At 40.3% G+C, this 25,761-nt stretch overlaps 3 protein-coding genes across 8 annotated transcripts in view; all 3 read right to left on the bottom strand.

Moving 5' to 3' along the window:
- Positions 1 to 542: 542 nt before the first annotated feature.
- Positions 543 to 3,729, bottom strand: LOC125892027 (N-acylethanolamine-hydrolyzing acid amidase-like). The gene is made up of 11 exons (XM_049581752.1): positions 3,463 to 3,729; positions 2,754 to 2,918; positions 2,502 to 2,625; positions 2,231 to 2,321; positions 2,042 to 2,127; positions 1,787 to 1,959; positions 1,620 to 1,682; positions 1,471 to 1,537; positions 1,314 to 1,342; positions 921 to 990; positions 543 to 809 (listed from the first exon to the last, which is right to left on the bottom strand). Exons 1-11 carry the CDS (start codon positions 3,645 to 3,647, stop codon positions 792 to 794), a joined length of 1,071 nt encoding a protein of 356 aa, XP_049437709.1. The 5' UTR covers positions 3,648 to 3,729; the 3' UTR covers positions 543 to 791.
- Positions 3,730 to 13,636: 9,907 nt separating this feature from the next.
- Positions 13,637 to 17,194, bottom strand: bhlhe40 (basic helix-loop-helix family, member e40). The gene is made up of 5 exons (XM_049581740.1): positions 16,764 to 17,194; positions 16,585 to 16,645; positions 16,393 to 16,500; positions 15,914 to 16,037; positions 13,637 to 15,773 (listed from the first exon to the last, which is right to left on the bottom strand). Exons 1-5 carry the CDS (start codon positions 16,829 to 16,831, stop codon positions 14,902 to 14,904), a joined length of 1,233 nt encoding a protein of 410 aa, XP_049437697.1. The 5' UTR covers positions 16,832 to 17,194; the 3' UTR covers positions 13,637 to 14,901.
- A 2,881-nt stretch (positions 17,195 to 20,075) lies between these two features.
- Positions 20,076 to 25,761, bottom strand: part of itpr1b (inositol 1,4,5-trisphosphate receptor, type 1b) — a 130,051-nt gene continuing 124,365 nt past the window's right edge. For all 6 annotated transcript variants that reach the window (XM_049581621.1, XM_049581651.1, XM_049581631.1 and 3 more), the window contains 2 exons: positions 22,559 to 22,720; positions 20,076 to 21,319 (listed from right to left, as the gene is read on the bottom strand). In XM_049581621.1, the coding sequence (XP_049437578.1) occupies positions 21,233 to 21,319; positions 22,559 to 22,720 (249 nt within the window). In that variant the 3' untranslated portion in view covers positions 20,076 to 21,232. The remainder of the gene's footprint in view (positions 21,320 to 22,558; positions 22,721 to 25,761) is intronic.

Here is a 25,761-nt window from a genome sequence, read left to right as displayed (position 1 = left end):
TGTCTATTCATTTATTTTAAAAGGTTTAGGCTATTTCATTGTTGTATATTATTGCGCCATTACTAACACAAAGTGGTAATCTCGCTGTTGAAATGAACTGTAATAAACTGGAGCTTCTGTGCTTTGATCACCAGCTGTGAAACAACATGACCTTCATCTATTTAAAATGCCTATTAGTTCCGTTGAGCTCATTTTGGTTAAAGTAACACAAAAGTAATGTAATAAGTAACCTATTACTCTAATTCAGCAACTTAACTTTCAAATGAAGGAAACTTTTAATATGTGATATACTACATTTTGAGAATAACTTGCAACTTGTAACTTGTAACTTGAACACTGTTGAGGAGTGGCGCAGCGATTACATGAGCAGTGATTGACTTGATTGAAAGCTGCGTTAGAGTCTCCTCCTGGCTCTGATAGGTTGTTCCTGCTCAGGATTCTTGTGAATACCATCAGTAGCACCGGGGGGAGTCAGAGGAACACAATATTTTTTTCACAGATTATCTGTCTCATGTCACTCTCACTTAATGAGTTACTTAATGAACCTTTAAAGTAATAATTTTTATTAAGCGAGACATATAAACTGCAGGTACATAAGGCAACAAAATGTATTAATTTTTTTTTAGTAGAGGCAGAAAAGCGCTGTCACCCTAAAAAAGCTTGAGTCCGATTCCCCTCTAATGTCATTGATTATGTAATCTCCACATGATCATAATCAGCATGTAACCATGATTTTAAATTCAGGCACGCAAGGACGCTCTGTAGCAGCAGTGTTGAATGCTCCAGGCCTGTCACGACGGTTGGCAGCCCTTGAAAGAGATGGAGAGAGATGAGTGAGAGAGGGTGTCATCTTCAATGACATTTCACCCCTTCACTGAGTATCATTTTACGTGCATTTAAGATTTAATAGATGTAATTACCTGTGGCCTTACAACTGTGTTGTACTGCTCTGGGGTTGCTGCACTCATTATTGTCGTGTAAACGGTTATTCTGGGGATTATCAACACAGACAATAGATACTATCAAATGTTATTCAAAGCATAAACCTTTAACACAAGCTATATAAAGGTTTCTTAAGACTATAACTATAAATAACAAGCATATTATCAAAATGTTAAACTTCCAATGGTTTGACTGAGACTCAGCTATGTGCTAAAGTATGGTGTCAAACTAAGGCCAGTTAACATTATTGCTGAGGTGGGGTGAGGGGAACAGGAACTGGTATGCAGCTGCCTCATTTTGGCTACGTGAAGAGACATGTGATTCCTTAAAACACAAATAAGAGCATAATGAACAGAGAACATTCGCCTTACCCGTTACACACTGGAGGCAGCGACAGAACCTGTAGGAACAGACTCTGTCAGATATCCATACACTGTCTCTGACTTTCAAAATATGCTGTGCACACTGTGTCTCAGTATCACGTGCACTTTGGTCCCCTGAAATGCTGATTTATGAGTCCATGCTTGCCTGATAAAGTGTCTCCATGTTGATGTGATCTTGGCCAGTAGCATTTAGTGCTTTGTTGGCTGCCTCTCTACAAAATTAACACATAACAACAGTGTAATAACAGTAACAGCAACGATATTGTGGAATAATTATCATGTGAGATGACTCACCTCCTGTGATCCCTGGCTGGAGGAGGAAGCCAGTGGTCAAAGTTTGTCTCCACTCTGAACCATCTAAAACAGAAACACACAATTTTAGGTTTGGGTCCAGTTGTGCAATCACACTCAACAAACACCTTAGTACACCAGATTCTCCTCAGATCTTTAATTTCACCTACTCTCCATTCAAGGGATCCAGTGGCCAGATATCAGCGGGGCCCGTTCGGTCTCTGGTGATGACAGCCCCTTCTCCTGCTCGCACCCCACCAACGATGTAATACACCCCAGTGATTATGGGAATTTTGGAGAGACGCATCACAGCATCCTGGAAGTTTTCTGCTTCCTCCAGTGTCTGTTGGTTGCATACAGTAAGTAAAAGTTTCACTTCCTCACACTGTAAATATCCTCATTATACTAACTTCCGTAATACCCACCTCCCTAACCAGCCAGCTGACTGGGGACCTCCGAAAGAGGAAGGCAGACACCACATTCTTCCACCAGTTCCACCAGTGTTCAGTGCCTAATGAGCACAAACACACATACAACATGAAAACAATCAATAAAATCAGAGTAATGAAACATTTCTGTAAAAACTTGACTGCAGAGGAGAAGTGTGGTCTCACCTCGTTGGTCGCCAGAGACGGTAAACTTTTTAGGACTCTGTCCCGTCCACAGGCCGACATAGCCTGCGAATGAAGTTCCACTGTACGCCACCTGAATAGATGGGTCACATTAACAACTACAAAATGGTTTCCCATTGCCATCATTATGCAAAGAATTTTAATTTTGTACCTACCAAAATTTACCTACTGATTCTGGATTTAAAAAATATGGGTGTGTAGCTTCAGGAGTTATGACATTTAGTTTTTTAAATGCCATGAATAGATACTGTACCTCTCCATTCTTGAGGAAATTTATGTTGATGGTCAGATTCCTCAGAACAGGATGTGGATAATCAAGGTTCCTGCCATGGTACACGTGCCCATTTTTGTCCTGAGCTACGATGCTAGTGCAAAATCTAGGAATGCATAAAGTTTGTTTGCATGCATGAGAGGGCTTTCACCTTAATCCTGCACACTTGTGTGCCTCTGCATTGTACACAGGTTTCTACTATAGATGTGTAACTGTATCTAAAAACATACATACGCGGATACTTCATAGGCAAAGTTGAGTATGACGACGTCTGCGATGCTTCCTCCCAAGTGCGAGGCCATGCCACGGATCTCCCCTGCATATGGCTGAGGAACATACTTTGCCAAGGCTGTCACAACAGGTGCCAATGCATGATGCACCCATTTTGGGACTGTAGAGCTAAGGAAACAAAGAAAGTACAGAAAACATGTCTGCCTCAGCACAACCACTGTGAGATACATGTAAGAATTCTAATTAACCCAGATGTTAGTTTACCTTCTGATTCAAGGTTGACATAATACATCAATATTAAGTTAACACTAGTTTAACACAGCTATTATTTTGTAGTTATTTGTGGTATTGTTCCTGATGATTACAGTTCACTCTCCTCTTTGTTTGTACCACCCCTGATAAAGTAGCAAACAGAAAGTGAAAGCATGCCATCTGTGGCCTGATAGTTACCTAACAATGTCTATATTTCGATCCTGACAATCCTATTTTCAATAGCCTATGTATGAATCACTTATAAACATGTTAGCTTTACACTACTCCTAACTAACGTTAATGGCTAACTTCTGCAACATCTGGTTAACGTAGCATTACACCGCAATGACAAGGTTCTAGAAATAGGAACTGTACAATATTTATGTATAGTTATTCATGTATAGTTCATGTTGTTAAATATGACAAATAAACAGCGATAAAGAGGCTGTGGAGAACTCACTCAATGACCTCTGCGGCAGCTTTCTTCAGGTAGTCTACGTCAAAGGCTTTGGTAAGAGGCAACCATCGCACCTCTGGATCCTCGTCCAGGCTGATATTCAGTGTGGGGGGAGCGACCACCTGAGCCCGGCACGACACTACGAGTCCGAGCCATCCGAGCAGCAGCACCGCAGCCCGCACCATCATCACTGCCCCAGTCCGAGGAAGCCACTGGCTGGCACTGACACCGGAGTGCTTGGGATTTCAGGCTACGACAACAACGAGACTTCCGATCTGAGCTTTTCAGAATAAAAGTTGGTTTATAAGGAGTGACAATAATAGACACAGAAAAAACTACGTAAGTAAAACTACCGCATAAAAGCAACAAACTGTACCTAAACTAATAAAAGTACTCATTGTGTAAAATGGCTACTGTCAGTGTCATATTATTTGACACACAACAGTTCGTTCCGACCAAGCAATTTGATTGGACAGGAGGCATTCCAAGAGTGTGGACTGGGACTTTTAACCATGCATGTATCACTCCGCTCACAGGTGTTCTGAGCCGTTAACCATACATTTGTCGACATTAACAGTTGTCAGAACAAACAGCACCGAAACGAGAAACATATTTCCTAAAATAACAGATATATATAATGAATGGTCGTGAGAAAAGGACGACGGACGAAAGAAGCCTGAATACTTAACTGTAAATCTCCAGGTATGTGCATATTACACCAAAACGCGACGCAACGTGCTATGAAGCTGTTAACTCATGGGCATCAGATATGGCACCAAAGCGACTGTGAACTGACTCTAATTTCACACACATATGAAGCCTACATGACAAAGTAACAAGCTAGTAATGCAGCAGTCCAGTCCCAGTCCAGTTGCAGAACTAGTTGTGTTGGCAAAGCTAAATAAATCATGAAATAAATATACTAATAATATCCTGTTGCTGCTTTTTACTGTAAATAAATGGCACTTAGTAGAACTGTTGTACAATAGTAATATCACACTCGAGGTCGTGCTATTGTACTGAATATCAGCACGGCTGTGATTCGGTCGTAGGTACGAGGCCGCCGGCCGAGATGTACAGTATAACAGCACTCCCTCTCCTATACTACTGCTTAAATAGCATGGCCACCCCGAAACAATCTCTGGGTCCCCCACTGGCCTTCTCTGGAGAAAATAATTGGAGGTCAACAATATTGCATTTTTAAAGGGCCAGTGTGTAATAAAATAAAATTTGTTTGGTTTTCGTAGCCTTATAATTATGCTTATATATATATAGCAAGGACCTTGCTTTAGAGAGGTCGCCATCTTGCGCCGCCATGTATGTACGGCAGCCCTAGCGGACAATCCAGCCAGCCAGAGAACGTGTTTCGCGTGTATAAATAAACCAACGAAGACAGCGGAAGGAAGGACGGAAGGAGGAGGAAACAGCAGAGAGTGTTAGTAGTTCGTCGATAGAGAGTAGTGAAAAGTTTTTTTAGTTATAAAGTTATAAAGCGAATGGACCACACTTACCATGCAACAGGAGAGAATGAACCCGAACCGTCATCTGCGAGGAAAAGAAGACGCAACTTCACTCCTTGTGATGCACTCTCTGCGGCGCTTTTCCTCCTGATGATATATCTCCCCAACGATGGTAGCAGTAGCACCGAATCCCATTCTGTGCAGCCAAATGGGAGCGGAGGATTCAGCCTCACTTCTCGCCCGCTCAGCATCCAAGTTTCTCGTCTGTATGCTCCGGCTCAAACAGGTATGGCTCTGGGTCTGTGTCCGCTACAAGAAACTCTTCAAAATCGCGTTCAAAGTTGTCCATTGCAGCAACTATAGTCTGGAGATATTGCTAATCTAAATAAACAGCTGAGCTCTGTTTACCGGCTACGCTGTCAGTCAGTGTGCGAGCTGGAGATTGGCGAAGCAGAGAGGGGAGGAGGTGCCCGCTTGGTATTGTAAACAAGTATGTATGTATGGAGTGTGTATGTTACGCTAGAAGAGTCAGAGTTTGGGACGGAGTCTTTTACCCCCTGGAGTGTTACCGGAGTTTTTGGAGTGCTCAAATAAACAGGCCTTTTTCCCGAATGCTACTCTGGTCACCTGCGTGTGAGGGATTCATTACAATATCGTAACATGGCTTAGATTACTAAATAAACATTTACCTCGTCGCTAGATAGACTACTCCTGAAAAACTCGTCTGCGCAAGGCTTTTTGTCCCTACGAGGCCACCGTCATTTACCCGACGGGAGGGGTGAGTGAGTGAGCCCTGCAATCTAGAATCTGACCACTGATGTCACTGTTTTCAACAGTTTTCAACCCATTTTACACAGTTGCCCTTTAAGACTAGACTAAGGAATCCATTGGTATCAATCATGTCAGCATACCTTGTGCAAGGAGGCTAAGTAAGACTCCAGAGTTAGGGTAAATTTTGGTGAGGGAACAGCTGGCAGGGTCATTTTTAAAGGGGCCCCTTGAACTCTCACCTTAAGATATCTGAATGAAAACTGGTTAAACTTGAGAGAACTTGTTCCCAGTAGGCCTAATTGTTTCGTTCGCTATAATCAATGTAGTCCATCAAATTAAAGCTGTTTGTCTTTTTAAGGAAAAGGACAACCAGTCTATTAAAAGAACAATGGATGGCCTAACACATGTATAGATACATAACATTACTAAAAGTAGAATAGTGGTGGAACACAACTGTACCAGTATAAGTCTATGCACATCAAATAATTAATAGCCTAGTAATAAGCTATATATAAGCTATAGTGCGTAACTTCTACAGGTCCGTAAATGTCCGTTTCACCCAAGCCACTACTAGAGGAGATGACACAATGCTGATTAAGCCGATCAGCTCCTCTAACATCTCGCATATTTTTCAATATATATCATTTTTAGTTTGCGTGTCGACCGGCGACATTCCCGTGCTGGCGCACAGGAAATGCTTCCTCACAACAAGAAGGGAGGGGGAGGACGAGCGGAGAGTGTCATAGCAAGAGGTAGAGCGCAGGTCAAAAGAGAAAGCAACATGGCGGAGAAGCGGCCATTTTGAAAAATTCCGATCGGAAATCTGATTGTTTTCGGCAGTGGAATGCAGTCATGCTAATCTTACCAAACAGAATTTTTGTCTTCACTAAATGAGCTTTGTTGATCTTTGACCAAATTATTCATCACCATTTCAATTAAGCTAAAATGTAAAGCAGCAGGAAAAAGTTTTTAGATCGATGTGTCTTAATTTTGTGACACTTCAATGTCAACTTAGCCTACAGTTTAATGGAAACATTATGAATAAGCTTAACCACTTTATTTTAAATGCATTACATCAAAACCTTCCTCACTCCAGTTTGAAAAGATATAGGCTAAAGAGTGAAAGAGAATGCTCACTCAACTAAGAGTCAAAACAGTGATTGTAAACTTAAAAAAACATTTTGGCATAAATAGTCCTGTTTATATTTATATATGCATTGCATGCAGAAACACTTACATGATCTGAGCTTTTTGTCAAAAATTTCTTGCTTTATGATTTGGAGTGGAGACAAATTCTACTCTGTAATTCTGGGTCAATACCCGCTACAGTGGTGAATGGTTGGTTAAATAGTACTTGTTTTTAGCTTCTTGCAGCAAAAGCACAGAAAGGTAAAACTAATAAGAAAGAGAGATATTTTATGTCTTGACTGCATCATGCTGGATGGCTGTAAACAGGGACAAGTGACTGTCATTTCCTGCTGCCTAGACTGAATCTACCTAACCACACCCAATGAGTAACTGTGAAAACCACCAGCAGCATAAATAAAATGTAGTTGAGCTTGTTTTATAACCAGTTATATGTGTTAAAGTTCCACTGGCTGTTGACAGATGGCTTGAATGCCAGCAAAAAAAAAAATCTATCTACAGTATTTAATAATAACAGTTTTCCACAAGCACCTCAGCATTCAGATATCATAACTCCTCTACATGGTATGTTACTAAATCCTGCTTCAACAACTACTGGAGAGTTCTGTGATCCAGAAAAAAACGCTGCTACTCCTCTTCATGAGAAGACACACACACACACACACACACACACACACACACACACACAGAAAGAGAGAGAGAGAGAGAGAGAGAGAGAGAGAGAGAGAGAGAGAGAGAGAGTAAGGCATTGGAATTAAAAACAAAAATCCCCCAAATATTTTTTTTTGTAACACAAATACTTCCCTCTTTTTCAAATCGTAAGAAGAGGGAAGCTGTAGGTAGCACAAGCTGCTGTTTTACTTGATGTATAAAGTTAAAACATAACCTTTAACCTTTCAAAAGAAATGCATCAAGGTACTGTGCACTCCACTGACTAAATGTGATAAGCATGAGGTTTTCTGTATGTCTTGTCATATTTGGATAACATAAAAAGTATTTATTAAAAAGCATTTGCAATTTTTTGAGCTGTAAACTGTTTTATAACAGAATCAAACAGTGCCATGTGAAGGATTTTTAAATTTAAAGAGTAACAGTGTTATTTTTCAGCCTTGACCCAATTTTCCCACGTTTGTGTGTCTAAGTGAGTAAAAGAGACAACAGTTTTTGAAATTTGTCAAGTATTGAGTGAGATTAATCACTCTGAGTATTTGCGCACAGTCAGTGTACATCCATTTAAAGTGTTTGTTTTTGCCATTGACAGGCTCAGATTGTTATTCAAAGTGTCATTATGAAAAGTAGCCTATCCCTACAGAGACAGACCCTTTTGGTTTGACCAATCCAATTTTGGATTATTGCATAGACAAAATCTCTGTGGCAAACAGTCATGATACTTATATTTTTTGTTTAGCAAGATAATCTTCAAAATTAGCACCACTTTTATGATTTTTGAAGCCTAAGTGCAGTCGCCAGAAGTTAAAAGCACCACAGCCGCATGACTTCAACGTGGACACCACAGCAAGGCTGTAAAGCTGAGTTTGGCACAAATGTGTTCTGTAGTCACATCTAGCCACTTAGCAACGGCCTTATTTTAGACACATTAGAGCTTCAAAATTCACAAGTTGGGTATTTACTGACGTACTTTATGACGTAGAACAAAATGTGATAGTTTCTTATGCTTGTGTTGAAAACAGATAGCATCTAACCAAAAACTCATTAAAAAAAAAACACTGACTTTGAGACGAAGGAACCAGGAGTGCTAAAATACTAACTCATTTCTGGGTTTTGTGACTCATTCCTGGGGCACTATTGTGTGTACTGTGTAGTTTTATAGTGTTGTCGAGCTTCTGATTCAGGATCTTTTGAAAGCTGTGGTTTGATGAATGGAGTTTTTTCCATTTCAAGGTCATCCTGTTCTTTGATGAGTGCTCACTAAGTACTCTGTAGCCCTCAACACACTCCGAATAGATGTAACACAACATCTTCACAAAGTCAACACATGCACAGCACTGAGAATCATTCACAATCTTACGTTGATGTTGGCATGCTTTGTCAAACTGATGTTTTTGTGTCAAGTTGGTGATTGTTTTCTAAATGCTGCACGTGTTCTTTTAAGTTGGTGGAGATGTTTCTTCATGTGCTTGTGATGTGTCTGTTTGAAGTGTTGAGCTGAGCCTAATCAGAAATCAGCCTCTCAGCCATGCCAATTCTCCTTGCTTCTTGAATCACAGCACACTCTGTTCTCAGCAACAATAACCATGGAGGCCACCTCTTCTCACTTCAGCTCCACAGTCACCCAGCATTTTTCCTTTGTGACACCAAGTTTCAAAATCTGACATTTATCAGCCAGCATCTCAATAACAATTTCTTTGGTTTATCTTATTATAATATTTTCCACTGCTAAGTGCCACACTGGTGTCAGTGTTTTTTTTTTTAAGCAGCCATTAGGATTAGAATTTAAGGCAGTGAGGCTGCAGAGAGGCCACATTCTACCTGGGCTCAATGATTCCTCTTTCAGCCAGTAAAAGATTCATTCATTCATTCAGGCAAGACTGTGAACCAACTGAAGATGACTGAAATCAAACAATATTAATAAAGGTACTGATTTAAGGTGCATGTAGCTTAATGGTGAGACTCGCCGCAATGGTTTTGATTAGTTACATGTGCTTTGCATCATGAGAAGCACCCAGACTCTTATGTGGATGTAGCTGCCATTCGTCCACTGTGTCAGTAGTCTGAGTGGGTGGAAGTTCACTGCAAAGATCAGCCTCTCATTGGGCAGAACGAGCCACCCACTGAAGTCCCGCCCTACCACCTCCAGTAGCGTCCTGTAGGTGATATTTTTGTGGGCGTGTTACACCAAAACCTGTTTCCACCCGGCAATATTTTTGCAAGCGCACCGTTGCTGTGGCACCGCCAAGAACGATTGTGATTGGTTGAAAGAAATACAAGCAGCCGGGGCGTTTTTTTTTCTCCAATTTTAAAGTGAGAGTCGTCCCAGCCAGACCTTTCTTTTCTTGAGAAAGGTCTGGTGAGCGAGACTACTGTGTCAGTTACCTTATTGCTCCTCTGGGATTTTAAAGCATGAGCCCATTTCTTTGGCCACATGTGGGCAGCAGATACAAGCTGTAAACAACATTGTCATGATTTTTTAACCACACAGGCTACACTGTAATGTTGATAGGATGAACCTGTGAGCTAACAGCTGATAATTTATATCTACAGGTAAGATATACATATACATATACATTCCTCAATTAGCTCTGGTCTGATTGCATTAACTCCTGAGAAAAGAATCTGGCTCCTTAACTGCTAAATGGTCCACTATGTTCACCAGCTAACTGCTTTTTTTTATTGTTTGCTGCTGAGGAGGTAGTGTACAGGAAAGCTGTGGGTGGTAAAATGAACCAAAACAATGAACTGAAATATGCGGAACCGTTCCCCAGAGCTGAGGGGAACTACAGTTGGTTAATATTCTGTGGTTCTGTGTTGTCACTAATAACCTCTTAGATAACAAGAAGTGATTTGATCCATTGTTTGGCTGTTAAAAAAAAAAAAAGAAAAAAAAATGGGGTGGAAAGGGATGTCTTCATGACTCCAACACATGTCTGTATTGTAATACCCATATTGAATGTCTGAAATCTTGCCCCTGACAAAAACCTCTTCTTATAATTATAATTATTATAATTATAAAAAAATAAAAAATAAAAACCCAGTTAAACATTTTTAAACAGTCAAAACGATACTTGAACAAACACACCCAATCTGCAAAACTAACTGAAACTAAACCAATTGAAAACAAAAAAAAAATGCAAATGAAAAAATAAAATTGAACTGAATTGAATTATCCAGATTTCACACAGCATCCCAACAGGGTTGTATTTTTCATTAGTGTTAAACACACTATAGTTCCGTGTATCAGACTTCTTCTAAAACGACTTAAAAGGACTCTCTTTTTTTTAATAAATGTTTAAACATGTTTATTTTAAATGCATGTGCAGAAATGCCAGCTTCAGGGTTTCTGTAACGTTTATTTGTTCAATTTTACAAGCAGGCTACTGACCCCCATAGACTTCAATTGTATTCGCTAAGCTAAGCCGCAATGCTAACCGCTAGGACCCAGCCACTGGATGTACAGACACAAAAAAGATATTGATCATGTTGTCTCAATGTGAAAATGAAAGGGCATAACTCCCAAATTGTCGGAGTATTCCTTTAATAGACAGAAGGCATGACAAAAAAAGAAATAAAAAAAACACCTCACTATACATCAACAACATACAATGTGAAAAAACAAGACAAAAACACCAACGACAACAACAGAGGCGTTTCCTCTGGTATATTGGCTGTTAAAAACACATTGATCACATCTAATACAGAAGTGTTAACTAAATGGTAAAACTTCTTTGAACCTGTTTTTTTTTCTCGCTAGAGACGAGTTTACATACAAAGTCAATGCAAACGGGCGATTGAGCGTATATTCGCCCAGGAGAAAAATCACTCGGGCTCCCAGCCACAGCGACAGTGTGGAAAGGATGCCTTTTTTCTCCACCTGAGCACCTGTGCCACAAAATGTCTGTGCATGGCACTGTGTGAAGGCACCATGGATGCTGAATGGTACATACAGGTTTTGGAGCAACACATGCTGCCATCCAGACAACATCTTTTTAAGGGACATCCCTACTTATTCCAGCAAGACAATTAGACACATTCTGCACAAGTTCCAACAGCCTGGCGTCATGGTAAAAGAGTGCAGGTATGAGACTGGCCTGACTGCAGTCCAAAACTGTCTCCTGAAAATGTGTGGTGCAATATGAAGCGCAAAGTAAAACAACAGAGATTGCAGACTGTTGAGCAGCTTAAGTCATATCAAGCAAGAATGGGAAAGAATTTCACTTTAAAAACTTCAAGAATTTGTGTCCTCAGTTCCCAAAGACTTACTGAATGTTGTTAAAAGAAAAGGTAATGTCACACAGTGGTAAAGATGCTCCTGTCCCAACATGTTGTATGTATACATACATACATATATATATATATATATATATATATATATACATATATGTGTGTGTATTTAAAGACTAAGTTTATCAGCTTGAACATTAAATATTCTGTCTTTGTATTGTAGTCAACTGAATTCCTTTAATTCTGCACAATATTAAATATATATGATCAAAACTGACTCAATCTTAAAATTTTTAATAGAATATATTTCACTCCAGTAAAGCTACAGTTGATGGGCCTGATACCATCCAACTTGCGCTGGAGATATAACTCAGTAACCATTTCTGATACATTCCAAGGAATCCAACTCAGAGTAGAGTCTTGACATATCTTGGAGCCAAACATACAGCCACAGCACAGTAGTTTGGAGTGGTGGGATATGTTGTAGTTAAGGGGGGTGGGAGTAAATACAAATGTTGTCACCTGAATAGTTCTGTTGCAACCTCCATTTTGTTCAGATTGATTTTGTATAATATTTGATTATCAGTCTTTTTTTATTTTGTCTATATACCTTTTCTACATGTATATTTTTATTTACTGTATTTTTATTTATGCTTTGACAAATGTGCCTTGAAGGGGCCTTATATACACATATACATTGTATCTATCCTGTACAAGTGAACTAAAGCCGGCGTGGGATCACAGAGATGCAGAGACCCTATTGTGTAAATGTACCTTGATTATTCATTATTATTGTTATATTTTCTGTCATCTGTCAATCTTCTCAATTCTCAATTCAATTGTTACCGACATTTTTCAGTCAGGGTTTCCTGAGGCAGCATCTCATCAGTAGTCTAACCAAGCTTTATACCTTGGTGTGAAAATGTGACAGCCAGTGTGGTATGAAGCACTAATTCCACAAGGTGGCGCTGGAAGTGCATTTTGAGCACAACAGGACCTTCAACAGGCCCATGAAGAGTAAATTACTGTGTTGGTGTTATTTCTATGATCTGCGGACCAAATTACAAAATACTGTTGTGATTACAAGAAAAGGAAAACATACATTTCCACACCTCTCAGGGTGGAATGGTAGGCGGCAAGCATACGATAAAGGCATTTTCAATTTCACTATTTGTACAACTACAGCAGAGTTACCACCCAGGAAACAACACCCATACGCAGGTATTCCATATCATTAAATATGAAAGTAAATCAGAGGCATAAAGTCCTTTCTCCCACAACCTCAAATATCATTTCCATTCACTGCGGTGCTCTCAAGTTGGCAGATGCTTTTTCTTCTGCGACTCAGCACACTTTCAGTATTGTTACAGTAGCTGCCATACAGTATAAAAAGTGTATAAACTGTGTGGGAAAGAAACTACTATAACACAAATTGAAAATTAAAAAAGTAAATGAATAAAAATTTGGTGAATTTATAGTTGTTTTTTACAAAACAAAAAAGTTACTGCCTCAAGTTTTGAAATAAATTAAATAACTATTAATAGTTATGGATTTGCAGGATCAGCTTTTATCAGTGCATAATATGTGCATAATATTTATTAAAGTATTTAGTGAGCAAAATCTTGTCTGTGATTATTCCAGTTGTGATGAGCTAAAGGTTGAAAGGTAGTACAATAATTCATAAATGTAAAATAAAATTCACAAACATCCGACAGTTAATTCCTTAGAAAGGCTTTTCAATTTGAAATGTTTACAGCCTGTAATCTAAGACATGCTATTGATTTACAGAGGCTCTGCTGCTTTATGGGTTATGTAAGTGTTATGTAAGTATGTGTTGTTATGAGGAGCTGTCAGGTCGTCTGGCTGCAACACGTTTAAGCCATCAGGCAGTGAAACACAAATTCCACAGGGGAAAAAAAAGCTTTATTAATATTTTAATATATATCAATAATACTTTATATACAAAATATGTACAACAAACAACCTTTTGTTACATTTCAAAATAAAAATCCCAAGTACCTCTCTCTATACAAAACTATTATTTTTGTTTGAACTTTACATTCACTCTTTTTGCCACAGACACAACATTTAAAGCAAAAATACATTTAAACACCTGCCATCGTTGTGTCTGCGTTACGCGAGTAAAGGCAACAGCATGAGCTAAGATCAGGCCTTAACTTGACAGGGAATTTGTGGGCAAGATGCAAATGTGGTTGAGCACAATGCTATCATACTGTACACGTTCTCTTGGCATACAGCAAATGACTGCCTCAACCTTCCTACGGTAGCGATGCAAATACACTCAGTGGGTCACGTATCAAAAATAGAGATGTACGAGTAGTATAAACCAAAATAATTACAAGACATAACTTCACAAGAACTCCATCTAGATGCACAAATATGTCATGAGTCACAAACTAAATCGTAAAAGCACATATGGCCACATCACTTTTAAACAGACATGAGTGACACACCTCATACAGTGACAACACCCTGAATTCTTTGAACACTTGTGTTCGTTTAGCTGCAAGGTAACTGAAGGGTCAAAGGAGCAATGTCTTTTGTGACGTCTCGTCAAGATTTCTTTTGTTAACATTCTAGTCCGAACAATGGTTTGTTGCAGTTACAGGAGCGACAAACACTGAGGGTAGATCTTTTTGTAGATCTACAGCAGGTAATAAGAATTCAAGCAGCATCTACAAGGGGCTTTTGTTCAATCTTTACATTCATTACAGAGTGGTGCGTGTGCAAAATGGAGGTCCAAATCATTTTTGGGGGGCTTATCTGTGCCTTACATTCTGTGTTTACCTCGAACATTCATTGAGTGCGGAAAAAAATTAACCTTACACAAAAAACTTGCGATCTATGGCGCACTCATCGTCTCTAAGCTGATCATCTTCACAGTGTTTCAGAGCCATGCAACAGGTGATCTAAGAGCCTTCTCATGGGCACTCCAGGTTGTCCATGTAAGTCCTGTCTCGGTGTGTGAGGGGTTGATGATAGACGACGGCGACCATTTGGGGTCTTTGCTGGGGTCAATGTTCTGATGGGCCAAACAACGGCTGTGGTTTGAAGGGATACCAGTGCTTGAGTTCACGCTCTTTTCAACGGGTGAAACCATTCAACCCCATCAACATTCAGAGGGCAAGCTTCCAACAGAAACTGTTTAGTCTTTGGTTTCCAAGTTCAACGGGGAGACCTGCTTTAAAGCTTTGTGAAGAACAGGGGAGTCTGCGGGGTTCTGGTAGGATGCTGGAGACCCTGCCCTTGGGGACATCACCAAAGACGAGGAAAGTGTCTCTGGGGGCAGGCTCGCTGCAGAGCCGCTCATGCCCGGGTACATAACTGGCATGCCCCCGGGGTACCAGCATTTCTCCAGCATGGGCAGATAGGCTGCCGCTGCTGCAGCTGCAGGGGGGATGAGGTAGAAGGGGAGACAAAACGGGGGCTGGTTGGGGGAGAAGCTCATGTAGCTGCCAGGGCCGCCTCCTGCCGCATGACTGGAGAGAATCTCGTCCTCGGAGGAGTCAGACCTCGACTTCTTGGCCCGAGGCTCATCACCCTCCTGCTTGAAGGCACCGGCTGTCCTCTCTGACATGACATGCTTGCGCTCCCTCACCTCCTCCTTCGCATGGCTCTCTGACCACTGGGCTTTGGGGTCGCGCTTGTCATGTTCTCCGCCATAGCCGCTGTCAGTGTCTGTGTCACTGCCGCTTTGCTCCCCCGTTGCATGGGGGTAAGTCCTTTGAATGACGGGAACACAGTTCTTAGCTGGGCCCTCGGATGCCCTTTGGGGCTCTCCAGCAGGTTTCTTCGGTTTCTCCAAAGCTTGAGGGATGTTCTCGTCCAGGTGTGGGCTGCTCTGATGATGCAGGACTTCAGTGGCTACCTTTTGGATGTGGCTGATGATATGGGACGGAGTCAAGTCCCTGCTGCTTTCTTGGCTGGCCACATAGTGGAGGACCTCCTTTGCACACAAGTGAAAGCCAGAGCGGAACATCTCCTCGCTGCTCTCTGCGCTGTCACCGCCATGATCACCTGGTCGATCAAAACCACAAGGTTAAAAAATAATCTTTGCTCATTGTACCGTAAAGCGACAGATGCAACAGATTGCAGGGCGCTCACTCTGTTGCTGCATGTTTGTATATTGCGTACACACATCATGGTATCAAACTTACTGATTTGCAGGTCATTCTGTAGCGCGATAATTTTCTGCTGTTGCTGCTCTAAGAGGCCGCTCAGGGCTTTCACATGCTTGAGAGTGAGTTCCAGCACCACAGCTTTCTCCAAATGACCCAGCGTCTAAAACAGGAAGACCTTCGATAAGCATGTTGATCTTTCTTATGTAACACATTCTGCAGCTGAACACAGGACAAGCATCAAACACCCGGGAAGTCATGCAATCCCCGTATGCAAAATTCTCAACAACAAATCAAGATTCAAAACCTTGTTAAAATTAAGAGAATAGTTTCATAAAATAAATTATTAAATTATAAAATGTTCATCTCTACTTTACTGTTAAAATGTGCAACTTTTTTTCCCCCTGAGCTTCCAAAACTGAATCCAAAGGCTGGAGCAAACTGCTCAGCAGAACCATGTGGCGTGTCAGATGGCCTGTCTGTTAGTGGACATGTCATATGTAAAACATAATACTCACTGTAAGCTTAAGATGTTCTGGCAACAAATCCTTCAGCTGGGCAATGCACTCGTTGATTCTGTCACGTCTCTTCTTTTCAATCAGTCTGTGCGGCAACTTGTATGTCTCCTGGAGAGGGGAAATGTTGTCAGTGAAATGCAGGGCTGCGCAGTGTAAACTGATAAAGACTGGAATATCTGAACTTGAATTTACCTTGTTCTCATCTCGCTTCATGCCCCTCCTGGGTTTGTACACATAAATGGGAAAATCGATTCTTTGGAGAAAAGATAAATTTAGTTAGTCTTTAGTGTGGTTAAGGGTTGAGTACAAAGTGCTCTGTATAGTAGGATAGACTGGAACAGGATAAATAGAAATAGAAATATTTTATTTACCCTTGCATGTCAGCTATATCCAGTGATGGGTGTTTTGGAGGTGGTTGTGCGCTGGTAATCCTCTCCATATTGCTTAACTGTGAAACCCGAAGAAATGACTTCAAAAAGCCTTTAAAACGATCCAAATGTATCTCTGCAGTCGCACTTCATACACAATCACAAGAATCAAAAATAAAGCAAAAAGTATCTCCTGTTATCCAGTATGCGTGTGTGCGTGTGTTCCCGCTGTGAGCCGGAGTTGGGCACTGCGCAGTGTTGTCACCCTGAGGTCCGGACTCGATAGTATGTCTAGGGAGGCTCCACGCCCGCTTGAATGTGTGAGAGCTGGGTGGGTTTTGACTACGTGTTAAATAAACCCTGTGACTGCAGGCACGTCTCTCGGCTGGAGACACAGACTCGACACCGTCACATGAGCCTCACGTGTTGGACGGCGCTTTCAACTCCTCACCCTCCCTGCGCCACACACACACACGGGCGCACGCGCGCGCGCATGCACGCATCTCCTCTCCCCGCCCTGCTGCTGGAGTACAACCCATTTCTGTAGTACTCCTCCACTGGGGCCGAGTCCCGTGTACCACCATGCTCCGGCTCACAGTGGGCACACCGTGTTTGCAGAGCTGACCGTGTTTACAAAGATAGAAAGTAGAGCAACAGGCGACAGTTAGGAAGCGGAGAATTATTGTTTCTTCAACTGCAATTATGTCGCACTGTAATAATAATTACTGAAAACATTGTAGCGTCTGTTACAAAATAAAAAAAAATCAGTAATTAGATTAAAAAAATATAAATACATTTATTGTTATTTCATAAATAAATTTGATTATAGCCTATATATATAAGCTTAATTACCCAAGCCCTGTTACAGCAATGCAGTAATACCACAAAAAAAGTCGAAAAAGTAAAACCTCAATTACATAATTGGGACCACAGACCACAGGTTATTAGTAGTTACTAGGTAAGTTATTTAAGCTAATACAAGAACCACTAGCCCATACATTAATTATTAATAACTTTAATGACTTAAAGAGTTGACACCTTTTTAAATTTACATACAGTATATTTTAAAGATAAATGTATATACACACATACGGTGTGAGGAGTAGGAGCAATTATAAGATGTAATAATGAGTCAAACACTAAGTATCCATGGTGTCTTGTAATACATTTCAGTGTTTGATTTTTCACATCCTTTTGTGTTAACTTGTTACATTTTGTAGTAGCCTAGGTATACGGCATGTGTCACGCGCTCAGTGGGCTGTTGACACCGTGTAATTTCATACCCGTTTGCTGCGTGGCACGTGCACCTGCGGCGGGATGACAGTGTGTCTGTAGCGGGGCGCTCTCTCTGTTGTGTGCCGGCTGCTGTACTGATAGTATTAAAGCTGCTTGTTCCCAGCGTGTGCTGTCACGTTGAGCTCCTCATGGCCGGCACAGAGCCGAGGAGCAGATCCCTGCCGGTGACGTCACGCGCGCAGAATACCGAGAGTGCCCGACTGGTCGGTCGGTTCCACCCGCCGACGTCCCGAAGCAGCCAGAGAGAAGGAGGGAGCGCCAGGCCGGAAACGAGGGAGCGGGAAAAGCTGACGGTGTTAATAGTGGTTTGAAATCCCGATAAGGAAAGAGTGTGTGACACATCTGTCTGCTTTGAATGTTCCGTGGAAACAGATACTGTGGCTGTGGCAATGAGTGGTCCTGCTCTTCCCACGCCTTTCTGACCTATGAGGAACCTACATTTACATAAAAAATATATATATAGCCTACGTCTATATAATGATACACATGAATGTCACATTTGACTTACAATATACAATGTCACTTTTTATAATGCCACTGCATCTGAACATTTTGTCCCCAATATTTTGTTTACTTAAGTAAAAGTAATAGTGTCACACTAAAAATAAATACTCCATTACAATAAAAGTCATTCAAAATGTATTAGAAATAAATTGCACTTCAAAACTAAAGGTTCATGATGGCCCCAGTCAGTGATATATCATTATTATTATTGATGTATCAGGCCAGATACATAAGCTGTGTTATAGCTGGTCTAGAGGAGCTCATGTTAACTTCTTCATATACTGTTGGGTAGTTTGATTTAAATAACAACGCATCATACTGTATAAAATGACCCTTTCTTTTATCTTAATCTGAAATGTAACTCAGAATTATATCTGGTAATTAAATGTATTGGAGTAAAAAGTGCATTGTTTTCTAATAAAGTGTAATGGAGCAAAATGATAAAGTAGCATGAAATGGGGATTCTTAAGTACTGTACAAGTAACTTGTGCTTATTTTGCTTTTTACTACTGCCTGTATTCATCCATGTTGATGCTGTGAAGTGTCATGTAGCACACATTCATTTTCTACATCCAAATTCAAATGGCAGCAGCACAGTCAGCTCTACGAGACGTTCTCCGTGTATCAAAAATAATGAGAATTAATGTTAGCCTATTGCTTATACTGCTTAAGCCCAACTCACGAGTTCTTGACTGGAGCTCTTGTTGCACTGCTGCAACATTTCAAGCTGCGATAAATTTGTGGAGGACATTATAGTCGGCAAGAATATGGCAGGCGAGCCTATATAATGAGCAGATTTGATTTGATTCAGTTTTTTATGTTTTTTTCATTTCCACACTGCACCGACATTTAAATCTAAGAAAATATGAGTTTTAAGATCTTTGGTGACACACTGATAGCCATACCATTACTTCAGTTTTAGTCTCACGCAACACAAAACAGTGTCTTGACTCTGCGCACTAAGCTGGGGACAGTCATGAGGCATATTTTTATGCTGTGCAACTGAAAAACAGATCTGAAGACAAGCTGTTGATCAATATTTAGCATGCAGAGCATCTTCAAGAAAGCCCCTGATGAATGAGGATATATGCCATTTACAATTCAACCGATTACACATGTTCAACTCGCACTGCTGACGGAGGTAGTTTCACTGAAAGCCAAAAGTATATGTAAGGACATATTCTAGTTTGATTTCTGAAGTGGAAAACACTGGCTGATATTCCTGTATGGAATATAATGTACATTATTAATAGGTGGCATATAGCAGTGACTAAAAGGTCAGTTACAGTGTGTATATTGGACCTGTTTGATTTGGTTAAGGGTGTATAAATACACTTTGAGATAACCAGATTGTTGAACATTATCAAACAATAACTAATTACTTTACATGGACAATTCATTTAAAAAAAAAAAATAACCCCATAATATCACACCAGGAATTAACAAACACAACAGAGTAAAGGATAATTACATCAATTTTAATAAATAATTCTACTTTAATATACAAATTGACAGCGCTTAGATTCTGAGTTAATCTTATCATTCATGAGTAACAGTTTTTTCCTTCATCTCATTTTTCTATACAAAAGCAAAGATAAGCAACAAACTTTATGTACACATAGTAGTCCAAAAAAAGAGATCATCCTAACAGTAGCGTGAGAACCAGCTAATACATTTCAGTGGAAATCAACATTAGTGACTCTGCACCAGCAGCGAACATGAATCAGACTTTAAACAAAGACAAAAACAGGCACCAATGGAACATGTTTACTGAGAGACAGGAAATTATGCTAATGATGTTTATTACAGTAAAAGACTCCTGAGCAAATTGTAATAGCATGAGTGTTACTGAATAAATAAACACAGTATATCTGACCGACTAGTCAAATATTCTAAATGTCCCTTAAACCCCAAATAAATAAGAAAGCAAATTTATCATAAAATAAGTTAGCACTGAGATATGACACCACTGGATTTACACAGGTGAAAGAAACTATCTGTATATATTGCTCTCACACAATCTCTACTGAGCGCAGTTGACACTCCAGGAGTATGCACATTTTCAAGAAAAAAAAGAAAACAGTAAAATTGAGGAGGCCAGCTTATTAAATATTATCTCTATATTTGCGCAAGTAAAGAAAACCAACTACTCCCTAATTTATCCAGAGACAATACAAATTGGCCCACGCTTTTAAATAAGACATGACTGATGGAACTTAAATCCACACACCAATGAGGTTGCATATTTAAGTTAATATATTGCACAACATTTAATACTGCTTGTTATGCCAGAAATAGAAAACATTTAAATAAAATAAAAATCAAACAAAAGGGGACTAATTCCTCCTGTCCAGTCAGCTTTAGCATGTTTCAAGTTCAACCAGTAAAGGCCATGTGTTAAGAAATCCAATTTATTTCTACATAGAAAACATTTGGCACCGTTTCCAACTGGACTGAACAGAACGAGGTGGGTGAGTGTTACTGTGTGGAGTAACACGTGCGTGGGGTAGAGCTACACATCGCCTTATGACTACCTATGTTACAGTGTTTCCCTACCGTTATTAATTACACTCAGTGCAGTATACATGATGAGCAATCTGAGTGAGGACTGCACACTCTGTCCAGACAAACAGCCGACACTGTGAGCTGCTTCAGGGCCGTGTCACCTGACCTTATGCGGGCTGCTGGGGGTTGACGTTCATGTGCTGAGGGTGTCCCAACAGGCCAATCCGCTGCTTCTGCTTCCTCTGTTCTGTCATCTGAAGAGAACAGAAAAGAGATTTTTTTTTTTTAAATTCATCCCACCTGTAACTCTGTTAGCACAGACATCCTCCTCTGCTGAACATGCTGGCAGCCACTCTGATCCACAGTCTTCATCGATTCTTTCTCTCACATCACTTTACAGAAGGTGACAAATGCTGCACAAACTCTGCACGCCGCCGAACGCCGATTCTTTTGAAATCCAGCCTCGTCATCCACATTGCTGCGTCCTCTGACGAAAGCAGCTGAATACAAACGACTAATACTGAAACTCAGTCAAAAGAAATTTCAGAGATCAAGCAAGACACATGAGTCATAACACAGGTGCTAACCTTCATACCAGCAGGAACACGAATGGCATTTCTGCTAACAATTGACTTTATTTGCACCTCAACAGTGAAACACAACAATATTAAAAGTGAGAAGACAAAGTGGTCTTGTGATGAGTGTTCTAGGAGAAATAATGCTGCGTAGAGGGACGTGTGAGAGAAAATATCCTTAAAGCACATAAAGTGGACAGTCTAACAATTCCTGAGAATTTTAATTTATGTACCGGCATTTTTACGTCTGGAAAATCATACTGTTTGAACTGTTTGTTAATAAATTAAGTTAAAAACAGGCCTGACACATGTAGATTTAGACTGAAATGTGACCGATGCTACTGTGCCCTTCACAGCTTGCTGCAACACAATAATCATTTCCCTCTGTCTGGGTCAAAATGTCTCGGAAACATTCACTTCCTCACAGATAGTTCTCATTTCAAGGGTAAAGACATTTTTACTATTCTGTTTACTAGAAACAGTGGATTACAGCAGTTGTGCAATTTAGGCCTCATTTGCGTTTATATCAGCAGAATGTATTCTTACACAACTTAGAAGCACTTAAGTGTGTATTTAGTACAAAAATAAGTCTTTTAAAGTTATTCTATTTTGAAGGAAATCCCTCTTTTGAATTTGTAGTTATCTAAATATTGAGAAGGGCTTTATTCAGTGAATAAATAAATCAATAAAAACACAACCAAATAAAACTAATCCAATAAAATCAGATTGAGAGCCTCGTGGGCTGCGGTAAGGATTATGACTCACCACTTTTTGGATTCAGTAAGCGCTGCATCTAAAGGGCAAAGAGCGGCAAACAAACAAACCTCGAGCGTCTTTAGAGAAACCTGTCTGTCACTCATGTTTTCCCCGCAATCACAGTGTTTGCGTCTGTCAGCGTTTCACTTGACTTTAACCGACCTGTTCTTTGAGCTCCGTCAGCTGGCCCGACAGGTTGGACACCAGTTTCATGGTGGACTCCAATTTTTCCTGCAGGTTTCTGATCTCGTTCTGCTCGCCGTCTGCGTCGCTGCTGACCAGCGACATGGCCCTCATCCGGGGGAACCAGTCCAAGTTGTGCTCCTGGTGAACACAAATCTGAATGGTTATGGCCGGTAACATGAACACAATAAAACTGATATATCACATTCTTCATGGTGCTTTCTTCAATCTGATGTAGCCTTTGCAAGTTTCTAATAAGTTATTATTCTTTTTTAATATAATGTAGAATTCTTCACACATTACAACACAAATGGCATCAAGTGTGAGCAACTGTCAAGCCCAGTCTGATCAGTATAACTGTAGGCCCTGTTTGGTCTCTGGCTGTGTGCAGTGATTTGAAGTGTACTCTAAAAGCAGAATCAAACTAAACATGAGGGACTTTCCATATTACAATCACATGGGATATGAGGGCATGCTTGAAATCACTGTGAACAGGCAGTTCACTTATCGGTGATATATTTCCGCTGCATCTAGTCTTACCATACTTACAACAAAACTTACGAAAAGCTGTAAACTAAGATGGAGAAAGAAACTTCCTCTTTTGATTATACACGCATCGCCTCACATGCAGCGCTGAGATCAACACACAGCTCTTCATTGCTCCTGTGAGCCTCTAGCCACTGGAGCTGGAAGTAAAGAAATGAGCTGGTTATGTGTGTAGTAACGTTTTTTTTTTTGTTTTTTTTTGAAGTGTGGGATGATGGGTTACATTTTTTTAACCAAGGAAAACACTTGAAATATTGGCTCTAACTGTGATTTCTACTGAGATTAGGCTCCCGTGGCATGAACAACACCTTTGATAAGTACTGCGGGCACCCTGATGTCAACAGCAACCAAGTAAACATCCAGATTAAATGTTTAGATTTTACCACTTTTTTCATAACTCTGAAGTAACTGTTGCGAAGTCAGAATGAAGGAAGCTCTCAGCTACCAGCAAATTCTGACTGGAGGTTAAGGTGTTAAACTGTGGCATACTTTGGGCAGATGATGATATGAACTGATAAACAGAGAGTTTTACGTGTGGGTAGGTGTGTGATTACTCAATAAGATATCATTACGGGCTGGAATTTTAATGTATGTATTTTATATATGATGAAATAATGAAGCAAAAGCAACAAAAAGTCAGATTTTCATAAAATTACACATTTTTTTTTTTTTAAGATATGTTTTTGGGCATTTTTAAGCCTTTAATGTATAGGACAGAAGAGCATGAAGAGGGGAGAGAGAAGGGGAGAGACATGCAGCAAAGGGCCACAGGCTGTAGTCGAACCCGGGCCGCGGCGTCAACAGCCTTGTACATGGGGCGCCTGCTCTACGTACAAGGTATTCAAAATAAACGTTGCTTGCATGTATTCAACAGGGTGTCTACAGGTCTAAACAAGTTAAGTGTAAGACTTTTTTTGAATGAAATTTAAGACCAAACTTGTGATGGATATACACACACCAAAAGTGAAAATACACTCTACCTTTGATGTCACTTCAAATTGAACAGTGAGGTGAAAATGACACTGATGATACTCTGTGTGCTTATCAGACAGAAAAAATAAACTCATGAGCAGGCCAGGCAACATGGCCTCATTTTAGTAATGCAGACTCATTTTGTGATTTAAAGGCATAAATAAAGATATAGAGACAGACAAATAAGTTTTTTCCCCTGTTGTATAATGTTTCCTTCCTGTTAAAATGTTTCCCATAGTGCCGAGAAATTCTCAAGAAATTCCCGCACTGACCTGACGATAAAAACATGTAAAGCCAATCCAATCTGAATTTAGGACAATTTAGTACTTTTTGAGGACCCTTGGCCACCCTGTTTCATCACACAATGGTATCTCCACTGTTAATGTTCACTCTCCCAGTGCTGTATCAGAGCTGTGTGAAGTTACTGCTAATGCAAATCCAACATTTCTCACTTCTGCTGCTGTACATTAAAAGCATTCAACTGATGAAACCCAGGGTGGGTGTTATTGTGACGCAGTCACAGGAAATACAATGTATTTGTCAGAGGTGAGCGTGACCGTTTATCAAAAAGTTGCTCAGTGACTGTTTGCTGCCTCCAGAATTCTGGGACCTGTACTATTAAACTGCTCTCACTGAAACCACCAGTAACCATGGGTGTCCCCAAACAGCCAGCGCTCAACTCTTAATGATAATAACTTTAAGGAAAAGTAACTGCTTTTCTGATATTGGAATATTAAATCAATTAGTAATTAAACAATCACTATTTGCTACCCTATGAGAGATCATTAGAGACGTTACACAAATACAGCAGTACAACTCTTAAGAGTAAAATCAAAGGAGTATAGTAAATATTCTATGAAGCCTCAAACACTGATCCAGTGACCCTCTAAAATTTGTTGAGGTAGTTATTAGGAGGAGAATACATCAAATATGCATTACTTTGTTTTTTTAAATGAATTAATTTTCGAATGTTGAATTTTCCAATTTCCAAGTTTCCAATATGAAAAATCAAAGAGACAGAAACTTGACAAATAAAACTGCCTTAACCTTAGAAGCCCTTGTTCCAAGTTTTACAGGAGGCTCCTGGTCTTTTCCATTAAACTAGTACAGATTAAAGTAACTTAGATAAAGTACGTATTATGATAAGGAAAAATACATTTTATGTACAACTTTAATTATTTGTATATAAATGAGAAAAAAGGCAGAGACATGAAACCCAGCAGTGACTTCAGAGGTTGCTGAGTTCAAACAGGGCTGAGGGCAGCTCAGCTGCATTCTTTCACACTTGTATCTCCTTCGGCACTTGACCACCACATGCCATTGTTATTGTGTGCTGTCTGAACCTGCTTCCAAATGAACCACAGTCATGGGAACACAGCGTTCCTCACAACATACCCAGGCCATGTCTCTATCATGTGTCCTCAACCATCTGTCCTAATGCAGCATGAATGAAAAGCGAGGGTGCAGCGGCGAGGTCACTGGCTAGAAACAGCGCAGTGCAGAAGAACTGCTATGGAAAAGTCCCGTAGGTTTCAGTGGTTGATTTTGCAGGCCTAGGGGCGAGTGAGGTGGCCGTCACAACCACAAACCAGCCCTGGGTCAGACGGCAGCCCGAGGGGAATCACACAACACTAAGATGATGAGTAGCACATAGTCATTCTGAG

Source organism: Epinephelus fuscoguttatus, linkage group LG1 (assembly GCF_011397635.1).
Source record: "Epinephelus fuscoguttatus linkage group LG1, E.fuscoguttatus.final_Chr_v1".
Lineage (NCBI taxonomy): Eukaryota > Metazoa > Chordata > Actinopteri > Perciformes > Serranidae > Epinephelus > Epinephelus fuscoguttatus.
Note: the sequence above shows the minus strand (reverse complement) of the source record. Positions and strands in the feature narration are given on the sequence as shown.